The sequence below is a fragment of the Aythya ferina genome (genome assembly GCF_964211825.1).
Source record: "Aythya ferina genome assembly, chromosome: 1".
Taxonomy (NCBI): Eukaryota; Metazoa; Chordata; class Aves; order Anseriformes; family Anatidae; genus Aythya; species Aythya ferina.
In genome coordinates this window covers 75,869,682-75,883,204 of record NC_140296.1, presented here as the reverse complement: position 1 = coordinate 75,883,204, position 13,523 = coordinate 75,869,682, and the positions used below count along the sequence as shown (strand labels likewise).

The window sequence follows — 13,523 nt, the reverse complement described above, 5'->3', positions numbered from 1 at the left end:
CTCACACAAAAAGCTGTTAGCTTGTAAGATTTATTACTTCATGAGGTTAGCAAAGCAAATATTAGCAGTGAATTAAAAAATGATTAAAATATAATGTTACGATCAATCAGTGTCAATATTTCAAGGTATGCCCATGAAGATAGGAGAAAGTTTATATTTAATAATTTTAGTTCCACTTGAGGTCAAGATAGACTCATTGTACATCTGGCCAACACGTTGTGGGGTTGGTTCATTTATTTATTTATATCAGTCATTTTACAGCAGTATGTTCAATCTACTTTGTGAAACTGTATGTTTCTTTTCAGGGCTCATTTTTATTACAAACTCTCAGAAGAAGACTGATGCTACAAAGGGTTTGATAGTCAATTTAATTGTTCAAGATGTATAAAGGCCTTAGGCTTTGAGTGTTGAGCATTTAGTTTCTGGTCCATGGTTTTATGGACATTGCAATTAGACCATTTGCTATTCTCAGAGTGTACTTTGAGATGCATATGAAGCCTCCTAAAATCCAGCCCAAACTCCACATTACAAACAGGTATCTGTTTTAATGAGTGAATGGGAAACATTGGCTACAGGAAATAGCCTGAAATCTTGCCTAAATATACTATCATCTTAAAACAAAAGTCAATTTACAGTCATTTGTAAAATAAAGGAACAGTTTTGTTTGTCTGTTTTGTTTTTCTTAAAAAAAACAAAACAAAACAATACAGTTAAAGTTTAAGTAGGAATCAAACCTGTTATAATACTCTCACAGCAGGTGGAAGATGGAGAATCAAGTCCTTTCTGAGCCCAATCTCTGTATCCTATTGGAAATGACCTTCAAAGAGAAGTTTTGACTAACTTGGCTTGGGATTCACTTCCAAAAAAACAGGGAGTTGTGTAGAAAAAACTTGGAGACTAGTGATCCTGAAGTGAAAGAAAGATCTAAAAGGCAGTGAAAGACTTGGGACCTTAGCCAGAAAGGTATTATTGGACATTCTCCCAGAAAAAAAAAATATGTATATATATAAATAAAGCGAACAAACAAAAAACACTTTTTTTTTTTTTTTCCTCATAATATGATTTGTGCTAAAGCTTTCAGGCTGTGATATTCAAATATACTTTAGACAACATTTTAAGTTAGAAGGACACTTACACTTTCTGTAAAGTTTTTTCAGTCACTGTCTTTAAAACAGCTGTGGAGTTTATCTTCTTGATAATAAGATAGAAGTAGTTAATGTACTAAAGGGGAAAAAAAAAAGTGCATCTATAATGCCACACTGACTTTGAATGCACTTTTAAAAAGTTAAATATAGATGAAGCCTGTCATTTACAGCAACTTAACTCATCTTTCTTACATTTATTTAATTCAATTAGTATTTACATCCTCACATTGCTACCCTCACTGCCATCATGTCAGAGACTGTTCTTAATGTTAGATGCTAGTTGCTTTGATAGAGCATGGGGAAGGAACTGCATAGAAAGGAAAGGCATGTTGAAATGCCATGCTAATGTATTTTACTACTTAAAATAAGCATAACATATGCAATGTTTGCAACATATGCAATGTTTGCTTTGTTGACTGAGTAAAAACTATGTTGGCATGTGTTAAGCATATCAGGAAAATATTTTATTGGAGAAAGCTTTTCATCTTCTGCCATCCCTCCCCCCCCGCCCCCCCCAGGGATCTATTTGCATCATGCTCTCTTTTTGTTTTTCCTGTTTTCCTGTTACAGGAGAACTACATGATTCTGAAGGACCTGTCGTTTGCATGCAAATATAAAGTAACTGTTTTGCCTGCAAAATCTAAAGGTCGTTTTAAGGCTGAGAGTATTTTCTTTGTCACCCCACCTTGCTCTGCATTTAAAGAAAGAAACCACAAGCACATTAATTGTCCAGCTGAAGGAGGTAAGATGTGATTTGGAGAACTTGCCAAATAGTTTCAAATGTACTTACAGTCACCAGGAAAAGTCTTTAAAGGAAATTCTAAAATAGTATATAAAAGATTCAGAAGAAAAAAAAAAAAAAAAAAAAAAAAAAAAAAAAAAAGATTAGTGCTTATGTGAAAAATCAACTAAATAGCAGTATAGATTTAAGTTTCCACATTCCTGTTTGTCAATTAGGTAAGAATTTTAGCAAACTGGTTACGAACACATGATGGCATTTGTTATCACATAGTTTTTAGTGCAAGGAGGAAGTTTCTCAGTTACATTAACTATAACAATGAATGACAGATGCAAACATAATTATGATGGCATGATCCATCTTTTGAATGTTTTAGTACTGATGCAAGCTGCTTTTTCAGTTTGGTTTAGTTTGGGTTAATGCTTTTCTTAAATAACAAATAAAGGTGCTCATACCTGGTAGAGTGTGGCTACAATTCAAGGTATAGCTAAGAGATCATGGTAAATCACAGAATCATGGAGATGTTAAAAAAGATCTCTAATCTCAGATAATCCAGCCATGCACTTCAAGTGGGTCTATAGCCAGCGCTAGGTCAGGTCAGCCTTAGCTTTGTGAAGCCAAAGTTTCCAGCACTACAGTTTTCTTCCTGGGCAACTGCATACATTTCACCTCCTAATAGGAGTGCCCCTATTAAATTGTACTACAGTTTTAGAGCATAAATTTTACTTTTTTCCTGCATCATGGAGATCTAAGGGTTTTCTTGTGGTCCCAAAACTGAAAAACAGCTCAGATATTCTGAAATACAAAGGACCCACAGGATGGTGAATGATGAATGAGGCGTTTATAATTTTGTGTGGCATTGGCTTTCCTTTCTGTCATCTGTAGCTGACATAACTTGATTTGAAGTTTGAATTTGGCCCAAAACACCAATGGAATATATCAATTAAAGGCTTTGGTTAGAACTGAAATGTAATGGCAGAAAGCTGGCAGGATACTGGATAACATTAGAAAGAGAGCTCTGTCTGACCTTGAGTTGCAAAATTAAATTAACATTATTGAATATTATCTTTCAAAGTTTAGCTTATCTTTCTGCTTTCCAAATTTATAGTGCCAGTTCTACCCAAAGTGTTGGCCAAACCCGAGAATCTGTCTGCGTCTTTCATTGTTCAGGAAGGTAACATCACCGGTCATTTTTCCTGGAAGATATCTAAGGCAGTCCTTCAACAGCCCATGACAGGGTTTCAAGTCACATGGGCAGAAGTAACCACAGAAAGTCGACAGAACAGCTTGCCCAACAGCATCATTTCGCAGTCACAGATACTGCCAGCAGTAAGTTGTTTGTTAATTTCCTTTTCTATTGCATTCATAACTGCATGCATACGTGGCATACTTTTAATTTTTAGTGGTAATGCATATGTCACACATAGCATTCTCTCACTCTGTGGGCAAGTTGGAGCAGGAGGTGCTTTAATTTTTCCTCCTTGTTGGAAATACAAAGCACAGCTACTCTTCTCGATGGCACATCTAACATCTTAATGTGCACAATTGTCAAATTAGCAGCCATTATCTGAGAAATGCCTAAAGGGAGGAAAAGATCATCTGTGTGTGGCAATAGATGGTTTTTATTTTCTTTTGATGATCAGGCTGTTCAGCTTGGTGGTTACTATAGTTTTACTAATTATTCGGTGTCCATGTCCATAAATTTGATGGATTTAACAGATTTTTTTTCCCTCTGAGTCACTCTTTGCTCTAAGAGAAGTAAAAATCACTTTCCCCTCTGTGAATACGCGTTATTGTCTAATAGAAAAGTAAGTTGAGGAATACTGGATTTCACTGTTTACTGAAAGTATTACAACAGTTAATTTGAATTCTTCCCCCTATTTGCTTTAAGATGGCCTTTGCTATTTCAGTTCCTCTAGCAGAAGCAAGTGAAGAGCATTTCTTTCAGACTGTGTTGCCAGATTCACCAGAGTTCATTCAGACTCAGTTGCCAGATCCACCAGAGTCAACAAAAGGACTTAAGTAGCTGGCCTTGATCCAAAGTCTACTAACAATGTTGGGAGTCTTTCCATGCACTTCAGGGACATGGATCAAAGCAACTGTCTCAAGCAGAACAGGCTGAAAATCTTTTCACAACATTTGTTTCATAAAAGAATGCATAAAATGTTTTCTTGGACACATCTTGCATTCAATGCATTTTCCACAAGTCCAAGACAAGGTTCCCACAATTTTCTCTTAATTCCTAGCAGACTGCCCTAAGGCTATGCCCCCTGTGTTTGAAAGCATGTTTTTCTCAGACAGAGCAACAAAGTTGACCATGGATGCTCCAGAACTATGAGGCAAGCTACTGTGCAGTGTGCAGAGCTGTTTTGTTCCACAGTAGTACAGACTCAGTGGGATCCAGACTAGTTCATTCAAAGCTCAATCTACAGTCCCAAGCGGAAGCACATTGCAGATAGAGCCTTGGTCTCTTCAGTAAGCCACGTTGCAGGATTATTTCAAAGTGGATACTCAATCGCAGACATTTGAATGCAAACAGCCACTTTAGCACAATAAGCAGTTATAGACCATGAGATGTTACTTTTCACTTCAGTTTTCATCTTTTGTTTTAGAACCAGGTGTATGGTTTATATAGAATTTCTATTTCACTTTTTAAGTTTCTAGTTCAGTTATGTCTAATTAAAAATATTTCTTTACCTTGTGTCATTGTGTTATGCTTTTATTATTATTACTATTATTATTACTATTACTATTATTATTATTATTATTATTATTATTATTATTATTATTATTTTATTTTTCCTCCTATGGTTTCACTACTGTGAAACCTGAAGATTTCTTTAACTATCTATTACCGTATGTATGTATCTATTCATAGCACCTGGTTAACTTGCACAAAACTCTGGTTTGAGTTGAAATAGTATCACCTGCACTCTGAAACCACCATAATGTATTGTATTTCATGGTGATGATCATTCACTCATTTTTGTTGGTAATCTCTGCTTGTTAAAAATTCAGTATTTACACAACTAGGCTGAAGTGCACATGTCCCAGGAGCATATGAAAGAGAGTGAATGTCTAAGCGTGATGTATGCATTTCTCTCTCTTTCCAACCCATTATGTATGTTACATGTGGTGGAACAGCTTTTGTAAGATGTTTTAAGAGCAGCCCCATCTCAGTATATGCAATAATTTGTCAGTAAAGCTACACTTTTACTCCTGCCTTTTCTCTCTCTCTCATTTCCCCTTTACTTTCTGGTCTGGCAAGAACAGTAAATTATCAGTTATTCTCACAGGCACTTTCAGCTCCCTGCTGTGTGCTTGGGACAGTGCCTGCCAGAAGAGTTTGCTATGAAAATTCTGGCTAATCAGAGGACCACGCTGTGTGTGCGCTGTCCAGTGTCTCTGCCCCACAGTCTTATCCCTGGGACTGGTATGCTGTGTGTTTCTGAGGTACTTTTTTAGCTTGGAATAAGGTGAATTGTGACTTCCAATTCCTGAATGCCCTTCAGTCTTCAGTCAGATGTATTCCTATTTGGGAGCATTTATAAACTTTGAAATTATTTTGCACAGTTTTAAGTGACCACACGAGGTACAGAACAATAAAAAGTGAGGACAATACTGATATTTCACAATCCATCCTGCCAGAAATGTGATTAAGAACAGAAGGGATGATTTTCATGGTGTAACTTTGGAAAAACCTGCTGAAATCACTGTAGCCACCCAGATTTCACTATCTGCAGCATGTACTCCAGACCTGAAAATTGCCATGAGTTAATTTATCAATTAGTAGAATTTACAGCTAGATGTAAAATAAAAACAAGTGTATTTAATTAAACTATTTAAAAAAATAAAATAAAAAAATAAGAAACTAAACACTTTTTTCAGTGATGAACATATCAACTTTCAAGAATGCTAAGGAAAAACTTGTACCTCTTACACGTGAAACTGTAACATTAGGGGAACAATGTATGCTCAAAGTCAATGGCAAGCAAAAGTTCAAGACAAACCTCCTCAACCAATTACATATGTTAAATACTTCTTACAGATTTCTAAGAAAGCAATTCGTGGGTGCTAAAAGTGACAGAACCTGTTTAAACCACTGATTTGTGGGAGTAGAGCAACCAGGTTTTATTTTTAGATGCCATGAGAACTAATGTAATTTATTTATTGTTAGGATCATTATGTACTCACTGTGCCCAATCTGAGGCCATCAATGCTGTACCGACTGGAAGTTCAAGTGCTGACAACTGGTGGGGAGGGACCAGCTACAATAAAATCATTCCGAACACCCGCTCTTCCTCCATTTTCACCCCACAGTAAGTAGTACCTCATTTTGGCATGTTGTTATGTGTTAAAAAAAACACAAACACAACACTTCAGTCTTACACATGCAAGCAGGTTGCTTGACCCTTAGAATCTTTATTGGCTCTGGTAGAATTCCATAAACATAATGTGCATGGTATTATTATTATTTTTCTCTCTCTCTCTGTCTCTCTGTGAGTGTTTATCAGCAGTAGTGGAATCAAATATAGTCTTTCTCTCATTCAGTTTTGTGTGGTCTTACATTTGCCACCACATTCTACCACAGGCTTTTACCTGTAAGAGAGGCCACCTTGGGTGGTCTCTCCTCCAAGTACCATCTAGGACTGGGACTGCTTAGCTTTCAAGATTAGACTTTTCTGAGATGCATTCAGTTGAATATGGCTATAGTATGACCATATTTCTAAAGCTGTGCAAACCTCTTAATGGCCGTTACAAGCATTTGAAAATGCTTGAACTTTTCAAATTCAACAACTTGTGGAAAGACACAACTCAGTGTTGTGAAGCCCAGCGAAAATTACAGTGAATTATTCCACTAAAGTTGTCTGGACTGAATATGCACCTAGTTGTCAGAACAGGCAGTTCACTTAAAAGCTGAAGGCTTGCAAGCTGGAGGCCTCAAGAGGCCTTTACAGGAGAATCTGGTAAATGATTGTATGATTTAGGGTTTGATATGTGCGTACTTTCTTATCCTTTTGTTTAGGACCTCATCTGAAGCAACATCATCCACACCACTATAAGCCACCCCCAGAGAAATATTAAACTGTTTCAGATGATTATATAAATAAGTGAGAGGAAAAACTGAGCTCCCAAATGGAGGCTAGGAAAAGGCACATCTGTAGGAGCAATGAATACAGTTTTCCAGTGGAAGTTACCATGCTGTACGATCTGTATCAACTCTATGTAGTTTAGTAATCAAGAATTGTATTTGCACCAAGACAAGGATGAAGCATACAGCAAGTAAAATTTCAGTACCACTACTATTCAACAAATTGAAGATTGCATCGAACTCAACACCTGAGAGAAAATCAAAGTGTGTTTATTATAATGTTTTTGTATTTCTATGTTTGAATTAGATTGAAACAGTGTGGTGTATACAGCTTTTTCTCTTAGTGACTTCAATGTTAATATATAAAAGGTTGTCCTGTGATACATACATACCTTTGAACACTGGAGGCCATGTTGTCATTAACATGTTTAATTGATCTATTTTACTTAAAGCCCTCTTACCAGTTCAAGTCCTAGAGTATTTTGCTGTTAAAGGTCTCCACTTGTCTGAAATAAGGACATAAGTAAAACAAGTAGCAGAAACAGAAACCTTTAAATAGTCAATATTTAATAACTGCAGTATCACTGCAGAGGAGAGATATGATACATTTGCATAGTCAGCCACCTCTTCCAAAGTAATGTTTCAGTATGGAGATCTTCTATTATTATAGGTAATAGTTAAGATATATACAGGGTAGATGTACTATTCATTATAAAGAAACAGATGACAGTTAGTACAATTGTTGACAATTAATTGTGATTAATACAATTAATTGATAATTGTATTAATTTATAAGAATGACCTTTAAAATCCCACTATCACACTTTTTTTTTGGGGGGGGAGGGGTTATTATCTTAAGAAGAAATGTTGATTTTCTAGCTAAAAGTCTTATTAGTTAACATTCACATCTTAAAAATGGAAATTCTGGGGTACATTTATTATTCAAGTAGCTGTAGAGCTACTTTTTTGGCTTCTCTTTCTTTTGATGTATGTCTCTTTTCCCCATGGATCTTTTGAACAGAGGGATGGGTATGTTAGCTCCATGCTATTCTGCTTACAGAAGAGTTGCATGACAATACTCAAGCATTTGGAAAGCATTGGCTTATAGTTTATTTGAATGCATTTTTCAAATTCAGACAGAAGGGTGCCCTTTTTAACCATAAGGGAATACATGCTGCCTTTATTGTACAATATAAACTGAGTAATTCGCTACACAAAGAGACATCCTTGATAGTAAACAGAAACTACTTGGATTTATTATCAAGAAGGAGTAAAGTATCTGCCAACAATCTTCTATACAAATACAATCAAAATCTAATGTTCAGACATTAGTGGCATTAGTATTTTCCTTCTCTTGATTACAAATTGGATAAAATATGGATAAAAGAACTGCATGCCTGAAACTGAGGATCACATTTGTATTTATCATTGTAGGACATTCACAAAATAATCACATATAATTTGTCTCTACTGAAGCTTATAGTTTTGGTGAATGTGGGTTGACAACACTGAGGGTGAAGGAAACTGAATTAATTTCTGATCACTTGGTCATTCCAGTTTTTCTATATATCTACCTTTTATATTTCTACCTTATATTTCTACCTTTGCTATTAAAGTACTTTTTTTTTTTTTTCCCCATTCTCTTTCTACTTTGCCTGTTGTCTTTTTTGATGTGCACTCAGTGACAAAGGACTTTTACAGAAAATTTCAATTGCCATGAGATTTGAGCCTTTAACAGTTGTTTAAAAAATATTAAAAGCAATGGTAATTTTAATTCCTTCTTCTGCTGGTCTGTCACCTTATCTTTTCCAAAATACATTAACAAATAACAGATAAACTCTTCTTCATAAAATCTGTAATATAATATTTATTTCAATTTTGGAAGATGGCCAGAGTTTCAGAGATTTTGGGAATCTGTAAGAATGTGTAATGCATACAAGACTTTACAAAGAAAAAAAAAATATGGTTTGAACTGCAGCACAGTGCAGCACTGCTTTGATGTTTAGGCTATATAAAGTAAGGATAGAAGGTATCTTGTTTTCTGAGAGTAGTTTTCTGTGGGATCAGGGCAAGTACTCAGGCTGCCTTAAAAACTTCTGTTCAAACCTTTACGTTAGAGTCTATTCCAGTTATGCTGGAGCAATTCTGTAGTGACTTGATTAATGTTAATGAAATTATGTAGCATTCATAGTGACATTGGTAAAGCATAGAACATGGATGTCAGTCGTTATTACAATGAGGCCAGACCTAGTTTGGAGATCAAACTGGAAGTTAGCAGCCCTGAGTGACCATATCCTTAGTCTTAATTGTTGAGTGGAAGCCTTGTTCTTTTGCTTGCTTATGTCAATTTATTTGAAACATTCAATTTTTAAAAGTAGCAGTTAATGTTAAAGAACATGGAGTATGCTTTCCTTCTAAATTAGATTTTGCCCATCCCAAAAAAATAAATATGTATTTGATAAAGTAGAATTGTATTGAGCAAGTGCATTATACAGAGTCTGTTTTACAAAGATGTAAAGTCATTTTTATCCTTCTACAAATGAGTTTATCAACTCACCTTTCAAGTGATCCTCCAAATCAAAAATAAAAAATAATAAATCTACCAAGATCATGCATGGATGTTAAATTTGAAACTACAAATGCTTTCCCAATTATTCTTTGAATCTAGCAGTACCAATTTGCAGTTTCTGGTGCCTAACTCATAAAGCCTTGTTTACTGAATTGTACAGGGTGTTGTCCTAATTTACGGGCCTAAATCACATTATACATTTAATTCATCAATAGACTTGTAATTCACTGCGTGATTCACTACTTAATGATTTATTTTCTCTAATGATGTTGCATAATACAGAATTAATATAGATATCGGGATGCTTTTAAATACTCTGCACCTTTACACTAATGTATTATTTTCTGTGTACGGTTCTGATGGATTTGTCAGTTCACTTCTGGATGCATTATGTTTATCTTTATTTCTGAAAGAATTATGAGACTATGCCATTTTTGCTAGCTGCTTTGTGAAATTGATTTTTTTTTTGTTCACCAATGATTTTTCATGGAATCACATACAATGGTGTGTTCTTGTTGTAACATGGTTTTTAAGTAGTGTATAGAGTAGGGGAAATTCAAATAAGAAAAAAATTGTGCCGTATGTAACATCTTGAACATTCATTAAGAATACAGCACATGGACAGTAAATAAGAGGTCTTACTTCTGAAATGCTGCACATCCTCAACTTAGTGGCTTCAGAAAGAATTGAGGTATGGCAATACTAATAATGATATTGATGTTTGGCATGATCACACATAAAATCAAAGAAATACTCATTGTTAATACGAGTGGGAAATTTACCATTAATATTAGCAGAAGCATATAGAAACCTAAATATTAAGTAAATTCATTCAACAATAATTTCATCTCCATACTCCCTACTGGAGTCAGGGTGAGTTTCAGATAAGCCGGCTCTTATTCAGGAGGGTATGCAGAAAAGAGAACGTCTATTCGCACAGAAGTCAGTTGGATGGATGTATACTTTTGAGTGTACAGTAGAGAGTGAGCTTTAGTGATATCTTAAATAAATTATGGATGTCAGAATTGAATACTCTCTTAAATTAGGGCCTTATGGAACAAAGTATTGGACCCAGACAGTTCTAAATTCTATGTACAACACCATAAAAATTTTTATTTTTGTCTTGTGTATATGTAAATGTAGTTGTGATATTGACTTATTTATTAATTAATTTTCTTATACTATGTGCCAGGTATATTCCTACCCTTTTGATCAGTACCTGTGAACATCAATTACTAAAAATAATATTATGCAAACTTGTGCATTGTAACCAGGAATATGATGCTAATAGGCTGTTGCATGTAGTTTAAAATAATTAAGAAAACCCTCTATTTAAAAAATGTAAATGAATACCTGCAGATGTTGATGATTATATATACTTTTGCATGCCAAAACTCATTGTTCAGTTGTGGGCATGAAATGTAACGACTGTATTACCTCTACTGAGTATATTAGTAAGGTACAATTTACAAAGTTATTAACAGAGCTCTCTATGTAAAATGTTTTCTTTTTACCTAATTATATTGTAGTAGAGTTGTAACAGAACTGTTTATCTGTTACCCAAATTGGCTGTAGAAATTATGTTCATATAACAGTCATTTAAAGTCAGTATTTATTTATGTATGTAATACAAAAAAAAAAAAAAAATAATTGGTCTTATGTGTCTGTCCATTTATTTAGAGAATGAAAACAATTTGTATAAACAATTTGTAAAAAAAAAAATGTAAATATAAATAGAGCCTGATTTCTTTTACTCATTATTTTCATGTTTAGAACTTGTATATACTGTTTAGGTAATAAACTGTCCTACACTGAAGTCTTGCTACATTATCTTCTCCATACAGGATTTAAACATTTTTTTTTTATTTTTTTTTTTTAAAGTGGGAGATAGTGTTATTGAATAAAAATCAGAGTACCATTGGCACTCTACATTTCATTGTACATGTAATCATAACATTTTATCCTTGCTGTTTGCTACTGCATTTTATTTTCTTTAGAAAGTGATCAAAATCATCTGAAGATAAATTTAGGTGTCATTTAAGTATTTTATGTTGAAAAGCAACTCTTAAAGTAAAAAATCAGACTCAAGATTTTGTCTTCTTTTCCCTTGTTTCCATGAGATAGTACTCAATGGAGTTTTAGTAACCCTTTGTAATACTAATTTCAAATAATTAAAATGTTTCTAGATCTATGTCAGTAGCCTGATCCTGCAAGTCAAGATTTTTGTGATTGAAAATCATGGTGAAATCTTTGTGTACACCAGATCTGGAATATTTTATATTTAAAAGTGCAGTATCCCATGATTTAAATGATATATTTTTAATAAATATAAATATCTGTCTTACAACAACATTTGTTTCAAATTGTCATAGATGTGCTATCATTTTCAAATGCAATGTTTTTGGTAAATCTCTTAGCAGGTGTGCCTTTCACGTACTCTCAAATTACTTAATAAACATTTAGTTTTTGTTAACTTGAGCATAAACTCCAAATTTTCCTAATTACTTTCTCAGTAGAATAATTGTTTAGGATTTTTATTGTTTGTTTTTCATTTTACATAAATGGACAATGTTTAGCATAAACCCTTATAATTAAATTCCTCTCCAAGTTGTATTTCACCAGTGTGGTATGGTAAACCCTTATAGGACTTATATATCACTGTGGGTAGGTAAGTTGTCATAATAAATAGATGAAGTGTTCTATGCACTGTCATTCTTTTTCTTTTTCCCCTTTCATAACTTCAAATAAATGTTCTATTCAACACTGAATTAGAAAAGATGATGACTGGATTATGTCAATCATATGAAATAAAGCATATTTGGTATATATTGATCAGTATTGATCATTTTGATTTTGGGTTTTGTACTTTGTGCTTCAGTGCAACTTGGTTCTTTTTTTTTTATATATATAATATATATATAAATATATAAATATATATATATATATATAAGAAAAAAATATATATTTTATATATATATATATAAAAATAAAATCCTCCATACTTCTGTTTTCCTCTGACAGGTGTTGTATTGTCGTCAATACAACACTTGTTATTGGTATGCCAGCCTCCTTGAGAAAGGCCTTGAGCCAAAACTCTGGCTGAGCCTGCCAGTGACAATGCAGCACCTGTAAGGATAAAAGCAAACAAGGGAGATCATCGAACACATGGTTTTTAAATATATGCGAAAGACTCCTGCAGGCCTGAAGGGGATGTGGTTCAACAGAAATGTCTGTGATGTCCCCCTTTAGATTGTGCATAATAGCGTTCCTGCTTCTACTGAAAGTGCTGGTAGCAGTATAGATTAATATTTAATATACACCTTACTATAAGCATTTACTGAGATTGTTTTGTGGGTCAGAAACCAAAGAATTAATGAACGCTTGCTGTACCCAGTTCCTCACCTTTGATGGTAATTTATTCATGTTATTTAATAATAAGCTTCATTCAGGAGGTCTCTTCTTAAAAGGATATAAACTTTGGAATGATCGGACTGCCATTTTTCAGGAGAGTTAGGAAAATGTGCTGAACACAAATCTCTTTATGTTTGTGTGCAAATATATTTATACACCAAATAATAGTTCTTGCTTGTCTTTTTCACAAGCTGTCCAGTAGTATATTTGTAATTGGTTCAAAAATGGCTAACTCTCTATTTGTAGTTAGAACTGATTAGCCAGCACATTACTCATACTTTTATAATTTTATTTAGAAAATGTTACCTGATTTAAGTGGTTCAGGCTGCGTAGTTGTTATTAGTTGTAGAGTGATAAGCTGTAATTTCCACCCTGCCATTTCTAAGTGGAAGGTAGGGGAATGAATAGACTTCACCCCACCACAAACACACACAAAAAAGTGAAGGACACACACACGTCTTATGTATTCATCCAATTTCCAGTGTTAGTAGTTGTCTGCAAACATACAAATTAACCTTTTAAATTTATTTTTTGAGCTGTGCTGTAAAGTTTATTTATATTTCAGGT

General features: G+C 34.1%; 1 protein-coding gene across 2 annotated transcripts in view; it reads left to right on the top strand.

Moving 5' to 3' along the window:
• Positions 1-12,018, top strand: part of ANOS1 (anosmin 1) — a 136,992-nt gene extending 124,974 nt beyond the window's left edge. For both annotated transcript variants that reach the window (XM_084519075.1, XM_084519074.1), the window contains 4 exons: positions 1,716-1,887; positions 2,993-3,213; positions 6,062-6,203; positions 6,911-12,018. In XM_084519075.1, the coding sequence (XP_084375201.1) occupies positions 1,716-1,887; positions 2,993-3,213; positions 6,062-6,203; positions 6,911-6,969 (594 nt within the window). In that variant the 3' untranslated portion in view covers positions 6,970-12,018. The remainder of the gene's footprint in view (positions 1-1,715; positions 1,888-2,992; positions 3,214-6,061; positions 6,204-6,910) is intronic.
• Positions 12,019-13,523: the final 1,505 nt, after the last annotated feature.